We start from the raw sequence: 20,737 nt of genomic DNA, 5'->3' as shown, positions 1-20,737 counted from the left end.
TGGGCGAGTATGGTTCTTTCTGTAAACCAACTAAAGATACAAGACAAAAGTAAATGTATTAGCACGAATCCATCAAGATGCATCGGTTTCATCACAAGTTACATCTGAAGCAGGCACGTCACAACGTACTGTCGTAAGAGAACTAAAAAAGCATAGATTTCATTCATATGAAATGGCAGTTTCACAAACACTACCACCAGATGACTACAATAAGCTTGTAGAATATTGTACGTGGTTTATTAACATGTGTGAAGCTGATAGCTTAGATTAAAGTTTTGTGGACAGATGAAACACGATTTACAAACTGTGGCATGCTTAATAGACATAATCACCATTTATGGATGCAGGAAAATCAGCACCATGTTCAAGAGAGGAGACCTCAAGTTAAGTTTGGATTTAATGTTTGGTGCGGTGTCATTTGTTCAAGAATTCTTGGTCCGTATATTTTTTATGATACGTTAAACGGAGATCTTTATCTTCACTTTCTACAGAACGAGTTCGATAATATGTTCCATGGATTGCTCCTGCAGACGCGTCATTTGCTTAAATGACGTGCCTGTGATGACCACACTTAATAAGCTAGCGGTACGAAACATGGAAATTTACGTTTGGAAACGTATCTATCAATAGCATATATCAATAGCATCAATATCAATATCTTTCCATAGCATACTACCTGAACAGTTTGCAAATTAAAAGAATAAATGGCTATAATTTATTTATTAATAAAAATATCCATGTCAAGTGGTATATCATTAGAATCGTTGAGAAAAGGCCTTTTTTATAAAGTCATGGCCAACTATGGTTTCCATTAGAAAAAGTACAAGTTTGTGTCAGAACTCAAAAATTATTGCTTAAATAAAAAAATCAGTTAGACTGCTTTATTAAACATATAATACCCTACTAATTTTTCCTAAAATCGTTATAGCCATAGGTATATATGTCGTAGGCATATTGCGAAATCGGCTTATTACAATAAGCGCCGTCATTTTGCAATGTGCCCGGCAAATTGGAAAATTATCTCACATTTTGTAAACAGCCTGAAATTTTTTAGGCTTATTACAATAAGCCCACGAACCATCAGTCCAATTGGAAAGTGGACAACTGTTTTTTTTAAAAAGCCTGGTTTTATTGAGGCTTTTTGCAATTAGCCTTACAAGTAGTGTAAAAAGGCCGATTCTGGACAGGAAGTGATCCTGATCCTCCCTCGCGCATGCGCAGTGAAGCGGATATGACGTCAGCGCATGCGCAGTACGTGGTGTAATGTTGGTTGCCTACCTCGTGGGGCGCCACCTAGCGGTAGATAGCGGAACTAACCACCTAGCGGTGGGTGGTGAAACTAACGCCATGTTGGTTGGTTGCCTACTTCATGGGACGCCACCTAGCGGTGGGTGGTGGAACTAACGTCATGTTGGTTGCCTACTTCATGGGACGCCACCTAGCGGTGGGTGGTGGAACTAAGGTGGGTGGTGAAACTAACGCCATGTTGGTTGCCTACTTCATGGGACGTCACCTAGCGGTGGGTGGTGGAACTAACGTCATGTTGGTTGCCTACTTCATGGGACGCCACCTAGCGGTGGGTGGTGGAACTAAGGTGGGTGGTGAAACTAACGCCATGTTGGTTGCCTACTTCATGGGACGCCACCTAGCGGTGGGTGGTGGAACTAACGTCATGTTGGTTGCCTACTTCATGGGACGCCACCTAGCGGTGGATGGTGGAACTTAGCGGTTTAGAGTTCCGTAGGGCGCGGTAAGGGGGTTGGGTGATAGATGGCGCGCGTAAATTTAAAATTGGTGTCACCTAGCGGTGGAACGTTGAGTGATAAACGGCGCGCGTCTGGGCGTTCCAAATCTGCCTGATGGGTGGTAGACAGCGCGCGTAAAATTTAAAATCGTTAAAAAATAGAAAAAAGGTTTCGAACAACTTTACGGAATATAATATGATACTTACTTTTTATCCGAATTGAACTATAGCTGCAAGGAGAAATATGAAAACTTTAAAGCTAATAAACCACTGAACCACCGAAACCTTTCCTGTTTAGTATTATTTTGGTAGTATTAAATTAACATCTTGGAAAAAGTGTTATAACAATTTTATTAACATTTTGATTTATTTATTTACTTTCTAACGTTTTTTTACAAAGTCGACGAGATGCAACAATTATTTAATATTATAATGACCCCACGCTAAAGTTTTAACCCCGTCAGCTTTAATAAATCTTTTGGAATCGTTTGGTGAAAGAACTAATTTATTTTGAAGAACAGTAAATATGTGATGATTGACACTCTTAAATAATAATTGTTTTTTAAGTAAAACAGTTTTAGATGTTAAGCTATCGTAATAATGTTGGAAAGAAATTTTGTTTTTTACTACAGCTTTTTTTACACCTTTAGATTTTTTAGTAACCTGACCATCTAGAACCCGATTCGCGTACATTTTTGATCGTAAACCGATAAAATCAGTCATAATTTTACCAGCATTCTCATCCTTCATAAGACCTAATACAGCCTTATTTTGAAGAGGAATCTTAAATTGGTTATCAGGACTATAGTTTGATGTATCAAATCTATCTAAATTTAATTTAACATCCTGATAAACATCATCGGTGTTAATGAGTACGGTAAAGCTGTCAGTGTCCATGTAACACAAATTAATTTTATCGTTGTATGTTGGTTTTAAAAAGCTGTAGTAAAATTCGTACATTAATAATTTTGATAATTCTAGAACTGTAAAACCAATGTAAAGAGGTTTATCATAAACCACATTAAGCCTATCCATATGTATAGCCGAAAAATGGTTAGTAAAAATTTTAATACTTTTAAAATTTAATTTTGCGATTAAACTTCGAGCTCCAAGTTTTGTTCGACCTTTACTACGCACATCATCCCAAGTGTTAATCAACCTTACATCAACCCTTTTATCAACGTTTTCCATGGTCTTACCAAATACAGCATTGTTCATTAATTTGAAAAAATCTTTTTCAAAATCATTTTTAGATGCTTGACGTAATTTAGTATTTATATCAATGTAAGGTTTAAGCCAAGCTGATTGTTTAAAAGATAAAACTCTATTAATTCTCCTAATGACAAGACCATGGGTTACAGCATGTTTCAGGTTTCTGTAATGAATAATATAATTATTCTTATGGTTTAAATTGGGGATTAATCTTTTTCCGCTTTCATGCTTACAACCGGGTGGGAGCATGTTTTCAGCAAGGAAAGGGAGGTCATTATGTACATCATGCAAATGTTGTGGATAATCAATGTCTACATCCAAAATATACCCAAAATCGGAAAAGTCGGAGATATTGTTAATGTCTAAACTTTGAATTTCTTGTTCTCCCAACCACCTAAATTCGGAAAAAGGTATATATTGTGACATAGCCCAACCGTACAAATTATTAGCGTCCCAATACATTAAATAATTTGAAGGTAAAGCAGGGTCATATTTATCCAACATATATTTATTATTAGCTTTAGCATGACGTAAAGAACACTGTGAAATACCTCCGCGGATACCTTTTTTAATGAAGTGTAATTGTTCAATATCCGTCAATAACTCCAGTTTAATTTGAGTAAATTTCAACATAGCATCCCAACTAAGTCCAGGTGCTGTGTAATAATGTGCTGGATCTAAACCATATGTTTTTAAACAAACGCTTCTAAACGATTGAAACACATCGGTCAATAATAGCACATCTGTCTTTAGATATAGATCTGAATAATCTTTTAAAGTTTTACAGTTAAATGTTTTCCAAACATTTTGAGCATGTTGGTACTGTTCATCAGTTATATCTTCAAAATTCAACTTATTAAAAAAGGTATTCTTAGGTGGTAGTGATGTGTCTTCTAATTTCTCAAATGATGTTATGTAATTATAGGGAAATATACCTTTTTTCGTTACCAATTTAAACTGTTCATTATCGGGAAAACATTTTCTTATGTGGACAAAATCATCATCTGAGAGATTGTTAGACAAAGTATCGAGTGAAGATGCCATAAACCTAAATGAGTCTACAAATCGTAATTTAATATAAATTTGATTGTTAGGAACTTGTTCGGTAACCTTATGCATGCCACGAACAGGAATTTTTTTACTAAAACTAATGTATTTTTCTTTATTATTCGGCAAAACTTCTATGCCATACTGATCCAATTCAGCCATCTCTTTCACGAATAGATGAGAATCATAACCACTGAAATTGTGGAGAAATATGGGGAAATAATTAGGAATTCTGAAATTTAGATTGCATATGAAATGTGCTGGACCCCGATATTTACCGCTTATATGACAATGATCGTGAACTTTGTAGTTATTATTATCATTTTTAAAAGATTTTTTACATATGTAACAAATATCAGCTTTATCAAAATTAGTTTGCTCTTCGATTGTAAGAGGTAACATTGGCAGGTGGCACTGCTTCCGTTATAAGTGCTGTCAATAAAACGAAGCAAGCACAAGCGGCACTCAAGGAAAGTCAAAGACATAATCAAACTATGGAATCAATAGCTTTAGGTAAAGGTCTGTATTTAAAACCATATAAAAAAGGATTAGGTGTTTTTTTAAAGACACGCCAAGAAAAACCATACAACAGCAGAAAGCGCTAACAAACGTTGACTTGATGCGTTATGTGAAAATATTAGGGATACCAGAGTTTAGAGGGATATTCATGCAAGATAAATTACCTGTGCGTATTAATAATAATGAAAGAGGTATTATTAACTTGGATAGTGTGAAAGGACCTGGTACTCATTGGACAGCCTATATTAAAAAGGGAAATATAATTACTTATTTCGATAGTTTTGGTAATTTAAAACCAAGTAAAGAAATTGTCAATTATTTCAAGAGTGCAGGAAATAATGTAATTATTAAATATAATCACCATCAATATCAAACCTATAACACAAGTAATTGTGGTCATTTATGTTTAAATTTCTTATCATCAGACGCATTATAGTTTCAACAATCGAAGGATGTGGACGTTTGATTTAGTAGGAAAAACGTCTGTTCTAACAGCAAATTATCACCCTGCAATAGAACTGAATCCTAATTATCAATATGAACTGGCACTTGTAAGCTTTGATGGATACAACTCAATTCCAAATATTGACGAAACAAATAATTGCTTAAAAATTGATAATGAATTGATAGCACTACCAACAGGATCTTATGAATTAACACACATGTCGAATGCCATTAATAAACAACTTAAAGAAAAGAATATTAAAGGTGTGAACTTTAGCCTACAAGCAAATGAGGATACTCTACAAGCAGTGATCACATGTAACAAAACTATTGATTTTAATGTAAACAACTCCATCTCAACAATATTAGGATTTAATAAATCAGATGTACTGGATCCAATAAAATCCCCGCATAGAGCTCGCAATATTGTAGATATATTTAAAGTAAATTCTATACAAGTACTATGTAGCATAACACATGGAGCTTATCACAACGACATACCTGCGCACACTATCTACTCATTTTTCCCTACAGTACCTAAAGGTTATAAAATATCAGAAACTCCCCACAATTTAATATATATGCCTCTGAATACACAAATAATTAATAATATTACCCTTAAAATAGTTGATCAAAACGGATTGTTGGTCAATTTCAGAGGAGAAGTCATCAAGATAAGACTACATTTAAAGCTCTCTAGTAATAATGGTTCTTAAGGTAAAAGGTAATATAAACCCACAAAATCAAACCAATACTTTTAGTTCTCTTCACACTGTGAAACAGTTAACACCTCAAAACAAACAATTTCTTGAATCATTAGGTTTACAATTAATAAAATAATAACAATATGAGTATCTTAAACGTCTCTGATAAAGTACAATTTGATAATTCACTCGTACGGATTCAGTATCATAATCATTTACCATACTCATCAAATTCTTTTAACAATAGCGATGAAATTCGTATTGCAATTCAACAACAGGACGTTTACACGTTACCAAGTCAATCTTTTATTTACGTACAAGGGAAACTATTGAAAGATGACGGAACCGTTGATAAAGATTCAAAATTGTCAGCAAATCCGATCGCTCATATGTTTAGTGAAGTACGATTTGAATGTGGAGGGAACGTAATTGACAGAGTAAGAAATCCAGGAATAGCTAGCACATTAAAAAATCTTTGCTCATTAACAAGATCGGAATACTATCATGCCTCTAACGCAGGTTTCGAATATCCAAATGTTAAAGTAAATGAAAATACAGGAGATTTTAATTTTTGTGTTCCCTTGAAATATTTTCTTGGGTTCGCAGAAGATTATAATAAAATTTTGATAAATCTCCGTCAAGAATTAGTTTTAGTACGCAGTAATTCAGACAAGAATGTTATCGAAAGTCTTTTACCTAATGTGGCGATTACTATTAATAAAATAGTATGGAAAGTTCCTCATGTTTCTGTAGCCGATGTTGAACGTTTAAAACTTTTAGAGTACATTGAACAAGGAATTGAATTGGACATGGGATTTAGATCATTTGATTTACATGAATACCCATCATTACCAAAAAATAGACAACACACATGGACAATTAAAACATCTACTCAATTAGAAAAGCCCAGATACTTTATATTAGGGTTTCAAATCAATAGAAAAGATAATCCGTTACGTTCTGCATCACAATTTGACCACTGTAATTTAACAGATATGAAAGTGTTTTTAAATAGTGAGAAATATCCCTATGAAGCTTTAAATTTAAATTTTAAGACAGGTCAAATTGCAGTTTTATATGAAATGTATTGTAATTTCGCAAAGACCTATTACGATCGAGAACTTGCAGAACCAATGTTTAACAGAGATACATTTTTAGCACATACACCGATTATTGTAATTGATTGTTCACGGCAAAATGATATTTTAAATGTTGGAACCGTTGATATTCGCATTGAATTTGAAACGAGTGAAGAGATACCTAATGCTACTTCCCTCTACTGTTTAATCTTACACGATCGTGTTTTCAAATATGTTCCTTTAACTGGTATGATTAATCAAATATAGATCAGTTTGTAAACAACTCTATCTCATCGACATAACGTTTTAGTAAATTAGATGTACTGGATCCAATAAAATTCCCACACAGCGCTCGAAATATTGTAGATATATTTAAAGTAACTTATATGCAAGTATAATGTAACATAACACATACCTGCATAATTTTACTGAAACATAAATAACTTTGGAATTCGAAATACTCAGAAGTTATTTATAATCATTACGTACATTCTTTAATAATTTTACAAAAACCTTTGAGTGGGGAGGTATCTATAGTTATAAATTACATTTATTACAATATGAAGTTCAGATGTGCGGTTGTAGACGTTCAAGGGTTTTACGTCAACTCTAAATTCGAAGTTAAAGAATTTACTCTTCTGGATATTACCGCCACCGGCTACATTATACATTTACACCTAAAGCCGAGCGTACCATTCCAACGATTAAACGTTGAAGATCAGAGGTCAGTAAGATATTTAGAACGCAACCATCATAGGTTGATATATAACGATGGGTGGATAAATCAATCGGAAGGTCTAAATGTAATTGATGGTTTAATTTCCTCCTACGATCAAATATTTGTTAAGGGAAATCAAAAGAAGCAGTTTTTGGAAACACGTAACCATAATAATAATTCAATAATAACAGATATTGCGTTAGAATTTGCGGAAGAGGATGAAACTAAATTAAATTCAACCTCCAATCAATGTTGGTTTCACGTCGGCTGTTGTCCAGCGGTATGTTCACAGAACAATGTTTTAATTTTAAAAAATTTTTATGTAAACAAAATAAAGTTACTTGTATTTAAGTTGCCTGAATTATTATTAGAAATATTCCTATTGTATTATTAAATTTATGTTTTAATCAATAAATTAATATTTATTTTTGTTAAAAAATATGCATTTTAATACTATCAAAATAATTGTATCTTTATTCTCTTTTACCACCATCACCAGATGGCGTCACATGAATTTTAAATTTACGCGCGCCATCTATCGCCCATCAGGCAACACCTAGCGCGCGTCATTTATCGCTCAACGCTTTGTGTCCGCATGTATCGACGATGACGTCATCGTGATAAGGCCCGTCGATCTAGATAGCCTCATTCAAATTTCCCGCCAAAAAGAGGGTTCTTGGAGAATGCTGCGCTCCGATTGGTTGAATTTAAAATGTGGGCGTGGCCAGAAGGAGGTAGTGGTGGGGATAAAATTTGATTTCGGACCCCCCTATATTAAATCTTATGGGAGTTTGGTCCAGAACGCCTATAGCTATACGCACGCTATCTATCGCTCATCAGATGAATTTAAAATGTGTACGTGGTCAGAAGGAGGTAGTGGTGGGGATAAAAAGTACTTTTGGACCCCCCTACGTTAAATCTTATGGGATTTTGATTTAGAACGCCCATAGATTTATGCGCGTCATTTATCGCTCAATAAAAATTTTAAAGCTACATGTATTTTAATACTACTTTATACAACTGTATACTAAAACTAAAGTAATTAAAACAATATATATTTTATTAAGTTTTATTTATTCATTCATTTTTAACAATTTTTCACGCAATATTTTATCAACAATTCGTTCAATTTCTTTAATACGTCTTTGAAATCGTTGTCTATCAATTACCGCCTCTAACCATTCCCGTCCACTTCTTGCTCTTTTATGTACATCATCACACTCTACTTCATAAATCTCAATCTCTTCCTTAAATCGAACCGATTTCATATTTATTCCAGTTAAAACACGTCATACATTGTATTATAGTCAACTTTATTTTATTGCATTTTAAATTTCTATTTTCATTTGCATTTCTATTTGCATACACTGTCAATAAATCAAGGTGCGGCGAAGATTCGAGAAAATAAAATGCATAATATATTATTTGCATTGTATAACAACTTTATATTCGTCTAATTACGTATAAACGTTTAAGTTATTGTTGTTGTTGTGCAACACACATTCTAACATTTTTCAAGGTTGTTCCCGATGGTATAAACGGTTAAAATTTTCATATAGAAGTCAGTTGTTACCTTCTACTACTGCTCACACCGCTCGCTCACGTTATAAAGCAACTCAAGCTAGTATGTCACGTTTAAATCAGTTATAGAGCAGTATCAATTTGCTCCGAAGAAGAACATATCTGAATTAGAAGTGAATAAATTATATGTGATTTACATCTGTGAAGCGGATTACATCATCTACATGGCGATCAGTTGTTGATTTGTAGGATGGTTTATTCGTATTTTTACCAAAACGTATCGCGGAGGTTTATTAATCTAATTGTATTATTAAATTTATGTTTTAATTAATAAATTAATATTTATTTTTGTTTTTTTATTTTTTGTTCTGTTCAACTGCAATAAACTGGAAAGGTTTCGGTGGTTTATTGACTTTAAAGTTTCTAGATTTCTCCTTGCAGCTATCAGTTCAATTCCTATAACAAGTAAGTATTATGTATATTTCGTTCGTCTACCGCCCATCAGGCAACACCAAGCTTTGTGTCCTCATGTATCGACGATGACGTCATCGTGGTGTTAGATAGCAGCATTCAAATTTTCCGGAAAAAGAGGGTTCTTGGGACTTTAAAATGTGGGCGTGGTCAGAACCTCAAAAGGAGGTAGTGGTAGGGATAAAATGTGATTTCGGACTCCCCTATGTTAAATCTTATGGGATTTTGATTTAGAACGCCCAGACGCGCGCCATTTATCACTCAACGTTCCACCGCTAGGTGACACCAATTTTAAATTTACGCGCGCCATCTATCACCCAACCCCCTTACCGCGCCCTAAGGAACTCTAAACCGCTAAGTTCCACCATCCACCGCTAGGTGGCGTCCCATGAAGTAGGCAACCAACATGACGTTAGTTCCACCACCCACCGCTAGGTGGCGTCCCATGAAGTAGGCAACCAACATGGCGTTAGTTCCACCACCCACCTTAGTTCCACCACCCACCGCTAGGTGGCGTCCCATGAAGTAGGCAACCAACATGACGTTAGTTCCACCACCCACCGCTAGGTGGCGTCCCATGAAGTAGGCAACCAACCAACATGGCGTTAGTTCCACCACCCACCTTAGTTCCACCACCCACCGCTAGGTGGCGTCCCATGAAGTAGGCAACCAACATGACGTTAGTTCCACCACCCACCGCTAGGTGGCGTCCCATGAAGTAGGCAACCAACCAACATGGCGTTAGTTCCACCACCCACCGCTAGGTGGTTAGTTCCGCTATCTACCGCTAGGTGGCGCCCCACGAGGTAGGCAACCAACATTACACCACGTACTGCGCATGCGCTGACGTCATATCCGCTTCACTGCGCATGCGCGAGGGAGGATCAGGATCACTTCCTGTCCAGAATCGGCCTTTTTACACTACTCTTACAGTCGACGGCGTATTAAGAATAAGCTAGGGTGGGGTTGTTGTGATTAACGCATTATACTTGTTGAAACGTGTGCGCCGCGGTAGCATCGCATATTGTTCTTGGTTTTCTTATAGGTTAGTTTAACTATTGTTGCAGTGCAGTCAAGGACAAACAACTAATAAGGTAAACAAAAGTAGAAGAGCGTGAAACGTAGGTAGAAATGTAGAAAGTTTATCGATTAAAGGGGTGTCTAGCTGTTCATTTCAAACACAGTTGTTAGGTATAGTACACTAGTTTATTGAAACAAAACGCCGTATTTTATTGGTTTTAACCGTTACACAACTGTTTCCTATGATTTACTAATATATTAGGTAACCAAAAAAGTTCGTGCGGTTAAATTATAAAGGTTTTATAATTTAAATTTACAATAGTTTTTAATGTTTTCCCTCCTTATAGCCCTAATGATGTCTGCAATAATTGTAGATGAAAATTCGGCTAGACACTGCTTTAGTCGATTAACTTTCTACAAATAACTACATATTAAATTTAAAGTCGTACTTATGTTAACATAGGTGCTTGCAGTATGGACGACAATATCCAAACTGATGGAACTGATTTCCAGGACGAAAATAACATGAGAATAAACTTTAATGCGCAAATGAAAGAATACTGCAATAAGAGTGAAAATGTTGTAAAGAAGCCTTGGACAAAAGCAACTGTGGAAGAAGCAATTCGAGAAATTTTGGATGCAAATAACCCTGAAAAAAAGAAGACTAGTAGACAATATGGATTAACCAGAAAATACGACACAATAGAGATTGGCGAAACAAGAGTTTTAATCAAAAAAAGAAGAAGTAATGAGGATCCTGTAGTAGTAATGATTCCGGTTGAAGAATACTTTGACAGACTTCTTCAATGTCACCGTGCCACTGGACATGGAGGAAGAGATAAAATGCTGTTTGAATTAAAAAATAAATTTTACATTCTCAGACCAGCAGTTGAATGTTTGTATCGCTTTGTAAAATGTGTAATACGAAGAAATCTCAAAAACAACGTAATATTGTGGTAAGACCAATCACAACAAAAGATTTTAACCTTCGCAGTCAAGTTGATTTGATCGACTTTCAATCAACTCCATGTCGAGGATATAAATGGTTAATGAATTATCAAGATCATGCAACTAAATTTTGTCTTCTGCGACCTTTAACAACAAAGCGTGCTGCTGAAGTTGCAATGGAACTGCTGAAGATATTTTTGGATTTCGGCGCACCGCACATTCTACAAATGACTTCAAAAATGAATTTACAGCTGATGTGGTTAAAGAATTTTCTGGTATGTGGGCTGATTGTAAACTAGTACATGGAAGACCTCGACATCCGCAATCACAGGGAAGCGTAGAGCGCTGCAACCAGGATGTTGAAAATATGTTACGTTCGTGGATGGATGACAATAAGAGTACAGATTGGGTGATAGGATGCCGCTTCGTTCAGCGGCAAAAAAACTCGTCAAAGCACAGGATCATAGGGCGCAGTCCATATACAGCCCTTTTTGGAACGGAACCAAAGATAGGACTAAATTAAACTAACATTCCACAGGCAATTCTTGAAAAAGTTTTTAGTGAAGAAGATTTGGAAAAGTTAAGAAATGACGAATATAAGGGAAAAGTTGGAAAAAATCAAGATGAAAACCAATTCTCTAATGTTCAACAAGAGTTGTGTTTTATTTGTTCGGGATATTTGAATGAAACACCTTTTGTTTCATGCTCTTCATGTTCCATGAAGATTCATAAAACTTGTTTCCAAAACGATTGCTCAATCTCCGATGAAAATGATATGGAGTATCAATGCGATATTTGTAATAGACAAGAAAATATATCTTCACAACGTCAAAAAGCACACGAAGGTCAAAAACGAGCGGCAGAAAAAATGATTGAAAATACCGGGAAGAACCTAAAATCGGTCACAGTTGGAAATTTTGTTCTATTAAATATGCCGAAAGTCGACCGTGGCCCTTTAGACGCACCAAATTTAATTGGAAAAATTCTTAAAATTAATAATGATGTTTATCAGATAGGAACAAAGAGTGGAATTATCAAAACATGGTTTTCTAGAAGTGACTTCCAAATTTCTGGCGCACAATTTGTTGAAGATATCCCCGAAGAATATATATCTGTTCGTCAAGCTGTAGCAAATGAGTCAATGTTTGGAGGTCAAGGCTATAATACCTGTAAGTGTACATACAATGTCAAAAACCCAATGCCAAACAAAAAAGTGCGTGTGCAGGAAAGCAAAGCAAATGTGTTCATCAAAATGCCATAAGAGTTTACCATGTGGAAATAAGTGAAAATAAAATTAGTGTTAATTAATAAAACACAAGTTTAAAAAAGTTTTTGTTAATTTAATTTTCTTTATATTATTATTGTATTATATGTTCTATTTTAACATTGATCTGAGTGATCTGTTTAGTTAATATGTGATAAATGTTTATCAATAAAAACTTGTTCATCAAAAATTGTCGTTTTTCAACTTTCTTGCATAAAATAACCTATAATTAGTTCAAATACTTCAAAAATACTTTAAGGTCAGGTAATTTTCTCGGTATAATTTTAGTGAACTTATATTAGCCTAGGTTTATTGCAATAAGACTAGAAACCACCAGGCTTTTTGATGAAACTGGTGCTCACTTTCTAATTAGCTTAACTGTATGTGCGCTTATTATAATAAGCCTAAGAAATTTTAGGCCGATTAAAAAATGTGAGATAATTTTCCAATTTGCCAGGCACATTGCAAAATGACGGCGCTTATTGTAATAAGCCGGATTTTGTAATTTGCCTACGACATATATAACGATATAACAAAAAAAATGCTTTTTTTGAGATATCTAGTTAACCATGCATTTCCTCCGAAAGAAAAGCTCATTAAATTGAGTTCATGAAACTGCAATTCTTTCCCTATTTAATCGTTTCTCTATCTCCGCTAGTTCTCGAGATCTTCATACTAAACATGGAAAAAACTCACCCGTATAACGAGCCTACCCAGGTACCATCAAAAGTCCTATCCTCACAACGTTAAAAATCTCGGTTATAACGAGAATCGGTTATAACGAACTAATTTTACATGTTTTGTACCGCCTATAACGAGCGGATGAGGTAAAATCCTGCATAAATTGTGATGGTGTGGAAAACCCACGATGCTCGTTATAGCCGATCTTCACTGTATACTTAAGCTAAAAATAAAATTAAGTAATTAAAGTTGCAAAAATAGTGGCCACAGTCCAAGCCATGGTGATTTTGTACGGTAGTACATTTGAAATAAACCTTTTGTAAAATGGCTGGACCTTGTAAATGCTGAACCAGGCTCGATCGGACCACTACAATCACATTTGTGCTAAACAGTCTTTATAAACTCAACAGTCTATTTAATAATCAATAAGTAATTGAAAGTCTTTTTAATTAATAATTTATTAATTACATTACTCCCAACAAAAAAATTACTACAAAATTATTAAAAATTTAGTTTAAAATTATCATCTGTGTAATTCTAATTTATTACTGATAAGATTAAAAAGATAAAATCACTTTTATTAAGATAATGTACGCCTATGTAACCAACTTTGCAGTTGTGTATTTTTAGTTACATCTATTTTATTTTAATTTGTTTAGTTTAGAGCTGGTGAAAATAGTCCCAGTTTAATTTTCGGTCAACGATTCACCCCAGGAGGAGATAAACATCATTTATGTAAACCTACATCAATAGCTGTAGCATCTTCTGGTGAAATATTCATTGCAGACGGTTACTGTAACTCAAGAATTTTAAAATATAACGCTGCCGGTGTTTTATTGAGAGAAATACCAAATCCTCCGGGTAAAAATTCGAATTTAACATTTTGTAAGATATAGTTTATAGAGTTTAATTTTGTCTTTTTAGAATTTTTACCGTTTTTGGTACCACATGCTTTGGCCCTAATTGAATCGATAGATCGCCTTTGCGTTGCGGATAGAGAAAATATGAGGGTTACATGTCCCAGCGCTGGATTATATGGAATTGATGACAAAAGTGTGCAACCTCTTACAATTCAACAGCCCGATATGGGACGAGTTTTTGGGGTAGCAGCAAAAGGTAAATATAATTTATTTGGTAACAATTTGTAAATGTTGTCTAAGATATATAAAATTTGTTTTGTGTAATTACCAATATAAAATTTTATCCGTGGCAAACAGTATAGCACACATCTTAATGCAACTAGACCATAAATTTAGTTTTTATGATATTAATTATACTTCAGAAATATTAAGATAGATTTAGAAAGATAGTTTTTCACCCAACTCTATAAAAATTTTGTTACTAATTAAAGTAACTTTAACGCAAAGCAAACCAACTCCGCTCCAAAAGATATCACCCTAATGCATCTCAATGCAATTCCAAAACAAGCCAATCTGAAAGCACCGAAAGAAAAAAAACCATTCCTAAAACAAGTCAACCAAGGCTATTCAAAGCGTTCAAGGTAAGTAATACTTTGAACGCCTAACCCAACTCCTTAACAATTTAACGACAACGTACTCTAACTTCAAGCTAACACAACCTCAATGCAACTCAACAATAAATTAACACAACTGCAAAGCAAACTCTTAAATAAGCCAACTTCGAAATAATTTAATCAAAGTTGAGCGCAAGTCTACTCAACAAGCTAATCCAAATTCAAATAAGTCAACCTAGCTCTGAATCAACGTAACCCAAAAGTAACTCTGCTCAACCCAACCCAACTGCAAAACAACGAACCCTAAAACAAACCAACCCAATTGTAAACCAATCTAACTCCAAAGTAAACTAAGCCAATCCCATACCAACTCAATCAAGTCTACACAATAAAGTAACTAACCCCATAATAACTAATGACATGGTAAATCAGCTTCAAAGTAAGCCAAATTAAATCACAAAGCAACTCTTCCACAAGTTAATGAAATTTCAAATAAATGCAAAGTGAAACAATCCACCGCAACTTCAAAGTAACTTAAATCTCAATCACAAAGTAGCTCAAGTTTAAGACAAGCCAAACCAACTTAAGCGCAAACTAACCCATCTCCAAAACTAGCCAACCTTATAGCTAGCCAGTCCATTCCCAGAAGAGTAACTCTGGCTGAGAGCCATAAAAGAGCTAAATCATAAATTTCACTTCCAAGCAAGCCAACCCTAAAGCAAACTAGGTAAGAAAAGAAAGGCAAAATCAACGAAGCCAGCTCAATCTCAAAGCAAGTCAACCAGAAATTGGACAAGTTTAAGATAAACCAAACCATCTCAAATGCATAGTAACCTATCTCCATAATCTCGAAATAATATGTTATACGATACACGTCCGGTAGGTCCTGTAACAGTTTAGATATTCCAGATTCGGCTTCTTCGTTGTCTCGTCCATAATATCACACTCGTACTGTTACAAATCGCCTACCTGACTTATAACGTAATAGTTATTGACGTTCTGGAAAATCTAAACGGGTACTGTTACAAGACTTACCGTACGTGTATCGTATAGCATATTATTTCATACAATTGAGTCCGGTTAAACAGAAATACGGCGGAAAATATTTACTTATTTCAAAAATTAGAAATGATTTTACCTAATTCCATTGTGGAAATTAAATTTTACGTCTTTCTGACATTATGTAACGTCACTTTTTTTATAAGTAGTGATGAATGATTTCATTACATCACTGGTGATGTAATGAATTCCATTCCCTAACTACAAATTGATAAATTGACAGCTGTCACTAACAAAATAAGTCAAGTTTTGAACAAAAATTGCGTATCTAGGTAGCTATCTAGGTATTTTATTCTGGTTTTGAGTGAGAGTGGGGTGTTCGAGATCTTTAAAGACACAGAATATTTTCAATAGGAGAGTAATATTTTTCGAGGAATCACAGGTATGTTTATAGTGAAAAGCTTTACGCTCTGTATGTATCATTATGTAGGTGGCGATTTTTATTTGAAGAAGTTGAAACAGGTCGGTGGTGGAATTAGATATGAGGAAATTACTGATTCTTGTAGTATTTTGGATTACAAGTTCTCGAAATGAAAGATAGTTATGTGTAAATTTAATGAGGTGGGGAGAGTATAAGGACTATTATGGAAGATGTAGCAGTGGTGAGCCATCCACACGGTATTGTATCCCTTCGAAGTCTAGGGAAAAGAGAGCAATGTATGTTGAGATGTTCGATGGTATCGTTAATGATTCGGATGATTTGTTGTCTGCGTGGAAACCGAATTAATAGTTGGAAACTGCGATGTGTTCTATGGATTGGGATGGTTGAGTCTTTCGAGGATGATTTTTCTACGACCTTGCAGATGGTCGAATGGAAGGAAGGAGTACAGTAACTTGATGAACTGTTAAATCCGTATAAGTACGAAGGCTTTCACGGTCGGTGTGCATTAAACTAAGATTAGAACTAAAACTAGAACTTACACTAGAAACTTTCGGGTTTTGCCGTGCGTCTTTTAATAAAAGGTTTGACGTTTCGGATGCCATGTTGCAACCTTCTTCAGAAACTGGTTCGAAGTGACAGTCAGTCGAAGTGACAGTTCTGAAGAAGGTTGCAACATGGCATCCGAAACATCAAAACTTCTATTAAAAGACGCACGGCAAAACCCGAAAGCTTCTAGTGTTAGTTCTAGTTTTAGTTCTAATCTTAGTTTAATGTTAAATCCGTGTTTGAATGTTGCAGTTTCAGAAGTGTCGTAAGATCCACTTTTGCTTTTCTTGGGGAAGTTTTGGAAAAGAATATTTTTATGGAAGCTGGGGTATTTCGTTCTTGTTGTCATTTAAGAATTGTTGGGTTTGGTTGAAGATTTTGGTTTGCTAAACGTTGATATTAGAACGAAAACGATTTGCGATTGTCAATATTGGAGAGATAGAAGGTTGACCTGGGCAGGATATATGAATTTATAAGACTTTTATAGGACTTCTTGATTTGACGATTTACACAGCAATATTCAATTTAGTCGTTTGAGTTATGGCTACGTTGCAGTTTACAGGTGGAATGTTTTATGAGTTAGAGCGATGGTGTTGTTTTTTTATGGTTTGGGTAACTATCATGAAGGTAAAGACATTTTTGAGGTGGAGTATAGACTCGAAAACGGGAGTAACTTGAATGAATTGGTAGATAGCTTATCGGACAAGGGTTCAGTTTGTTGATCGATACCCAGGGATTTTGATGGGTTGTGTTTTAATGTAGGATAGGAATTTGGAGTTTTAGTGGGATGGGTCGATCGGAGATGAGTTCGTCTAATAATATCTATTATTATGGAGATCATTCCGTTCATTAGATAGTGGGTTTAAATAATGGGGACAAAGACGATAGTGTTATGGGCTTGGGTAGGTGTAGTTCTCCTCCACAAGGATAATGCGGGATTTCGTGTTGGAGATGTGGAATGTAAAGGAGGGGTGGTGAGCGTTGAGATCGCCGAGAATGAAAACTCTTAGAGGAATTTTAAAACTTCTAGGGTTTAACAATTTAGACAAGATTTTGATGTAGGATGGTGTAACCAGGAAAGGAGACTGTATCAGATGGAATACATTTAGTTCCGTTGATTAGGAAAATGTAACCTTGTGGGTCGGTTTAATAGTTCGTTGGTTTCTGGGGATTTTGAGGTGAGCTGTTTGAGTTGAAGTATAGGATTGTGACTTTGAAATTAAATATTGATGAGATTGTCGTTTATAATTTGGGTTGTTGATTTTGTCCATAAGGTTGATTTTGTTGAATTATTTTAAAATTCGCTAGAACATTCCAAGATTTCATTGACGCGGATATGGTTGTGCAATGTATTGATGTTGGGGTTTGTTAAGATTACTATTTTGCTTATTGGTGTTCTGGCAGTTGTGACCTACGAGCTGAATTCTTCCTTATTTGTAATTACGTCAGCATTCTTCGGGCAAAGTGTTGAACTATGTACTATACTTTCGTAGTAGATTTTCCAGTGTGAGGTCTCCCGCATTTTGTGCATGTTGCTGATTAACCACTATAGCGAGTAATATGCCAAATTGACGATTTCTGGTAGCCAAATCGTTAGAGATTGTGTGACCCTACTGCTGATATTTTTTACACTAATGCAGTGTTTGTGCATTTGACTTCAGTTCATATATTCATGTTCTGCGTTTACACGGATCCATGACACACATTGTGCATGAATCCAGATCCGATGTATCTATGAGTGTGTTTGTGACAATGCTTTTGCTTATGGGTTGATGTGATTTGGAATTCTATTGATATGGATGAGCAAATTTGTTTTCGGTTTTTGAGTCAGGTTTGATGTGTTTTTGTGTAGGGAGTGGCAAATTTATTGTGTGTTGCAATTTTACGAATTTGAAGTATTAGTTCGTATATTTTGCAGGTTTTTTCGACGAGATGATTCAGTCTGGATTGGTTGAAATATGACATTATATGATAATTAGAAAAAAGCAAAAATGAACGCCCCCGGGTGGGCTCGAACCACCAACCTTTCGGTTAACAGCCGAACGCGCTAACCAATTGCGCCACGGAGGCCTTGTTTTTCACATTTCTTAATGTTTTTTACCACATTTATTCTCATTCTTTTTTTTTTTTATAGGCAACTTGGTTTATGCGGTAAATGGACCAACTTCGCAACTTTTCCCCGTTCAAGGTTTAACTATTGATCCACAATCAGAATCTGTTATTGATCATTGGGCTCCAGAGGAAGTCAGTAAAACATATTTAATTTTAAGCCAGAAACGTTAAAAAAATCTTCTTGTTGTTTCTTGTTGTAGGGTTTTGGAAATCCACATGCACTCGCCGTTTCAACAAATGGGTCAGCTTTATATGTGGTTGAAATTGGACCAAATCGAATTTGGAAATTCGAATTAGTACCACCAAAAAAATAAGCGACTTTTATTTCAACACAGGAAAATAAATGGTTGTTTTAAATTGATTAAAATTAAAAAGATTAAACCGTACCAATAATATATAACCTAAATAATACCAATGTGATAAATTCACAACAAAAATAGAAACAAATTTAATTATTAGAAGTTTGATATCACCGACAATAATTTTTATCTGTTGGTGATAAATGCAGGGTGACTTTTTTATTTTTGCAACAAATATCAAATGAACTTTGAGGCACCAATAAAGAGTCAGCCTGTAAAAGGAAATATAGTGATTTACACACTACATTAATATATACGTTGTATTTTGCAATTTGTTATACTAATTGGTACTAAACAATGTAAAATGAATCGAACAAATCGAATAGTGAGTAGAAGAAAAATATTTTCTTTTGTTTTAATTAATCAAATATCAGAAAATTACTGATTGTATTATCGTATTATTATTCTAACTATTTATAGGATGTTATTAGTAAAACTATTTATTGTTATTTATCTTTATATTTAATTGAAAATTAAAACTTGTAAAACTATGATTTTTAGAGACAATAACGAAAATATAGAATGCTACATAGAATAGGAATTTTATTTTATCTAATTCCTTTAATTTAAATTACAAATTTTCATTTACGTATCTCTAAAAACTAAATGAAATACAAAGCATTTTAATTCAACAAACAAAATTTAGTCTTTTTCATTTAACTCTGCTTGTTTGAATATTCTGTGAACGAATAGGAATAAAGCAAAGCATACGTCACATACAAACCTTGATGTCAGACGCATTCTACAGCAAATTTAATTTAGTGTTAATGTACCGTAAATTATTCCTTTGTCTCCATAATATGCGTAGTTCTGATCTTTTTAATACATCTCTGCTTGCTGAAATATTAATAGAAAGGATGAGAATTGAACAAAGTGTATGTCAAACACAAACCAAGATGTCAGAATGAGACAACATGCATTATAACTAAAATTTAATCTAGTTTAAGTGAGTCTTATCTATTTCTTCGCATCTTCAAATCTCGTTGTTATGTTAATTTGGATTCAACCCTGCTTGTTTAACAGTTATGGAAATTGTATTGAAAATGAAGGAAATGTTAATAATCATATCTCAAAAAGTGGTTAATGTAAACAATAATGAGATACATTTTAAAGCTAATTTAATATAGTTTTAATGTGTCATAAATTATCCTTTTGTCTCCATAAATCTCGTAGGTTTGATCTCTGTTTTTTTGAATATTAAGTAAAATGGATGGAAATTAAATCAGCAAATATAATTTAGTTTAGATTTAGAAGCCTTAAATTTCTTGTTGAAGTACTTATTGCTATTAGAAAATTTTGCTATAAGTATATTTTAAAATCAAAACAAAGAGCAACGAATATCCACTAGACAAGGAAATTGTATACTGTGCAAAAGTCAAACATAAATATTACAGAAAAGAAAATATCCCAAAGATATCCACTTTCAATCTGAG

The 20,737-nt window shown here is 34.4% G+C and overlaps 1 protein-coding gene and 1 non-coding gene across 2 annotated transcripts in view; one reads left to right on the top strand and one right to left on the bottom strand.

The window, feature by feature from the left end:
• LOC111423876 (peptidyl-alpha-hydroxyglycine alpha-amidating lyase 2-like) overlaps positions 1-19,795 on the top strand; it is a 29,941-nt gene extending 10,146 nt beyond the window's left edge. Inside the window, exons 3-6 of the mRNA XM_023057262.2 lie at positions 14,032-14,233; positions 14,297-14,488; positions 18,968-19,077; positions 19,146-19,795. Of these exons, the coding sequence (XP_022913030.1) occupies positions 14,032-14,233; positions 14,297-14,488; positions 18,968-19,077; positions 19,146-19,259 (618 nt within the window). The 3' untranslated portion in view covers positions 19,260-19,795. The remainder of the gene's footprint in view (positions 1-14,031; positions 14,234-14,296; positions 14,489-18,967; positions 19,078-19,145) is intronic.
• TRNAN-GUU (transfer RNA asparagine (anticodon GUU)) lies at positions 18,830-18,903 on the bottom strand. Its single transcript has one exon. It is a non-coding gene; the product is annotated as a tRNA-Asn (tRNA).
• Positions 19,796-20,737: the final 942 nt, after the last annotated feature.

This window comes from Onthophagus taurus, chromosome 7, assembly GCF_036711975.1.
Source record: "Onthophagus taurus isolate NC chromosome 7, IU_Otau_3.0, whole genome shotgun sequence".
NCBI classification, from domain to species: Eukaryota; Metazoa; Arthropoda; class Insecta; order Coleoptera; family Scarabaeidae; genus Onthophagus; species Onthophagus taurus.
This window is presented reverse-complemented; position numbering and strand designations above follow the sequence as displayed.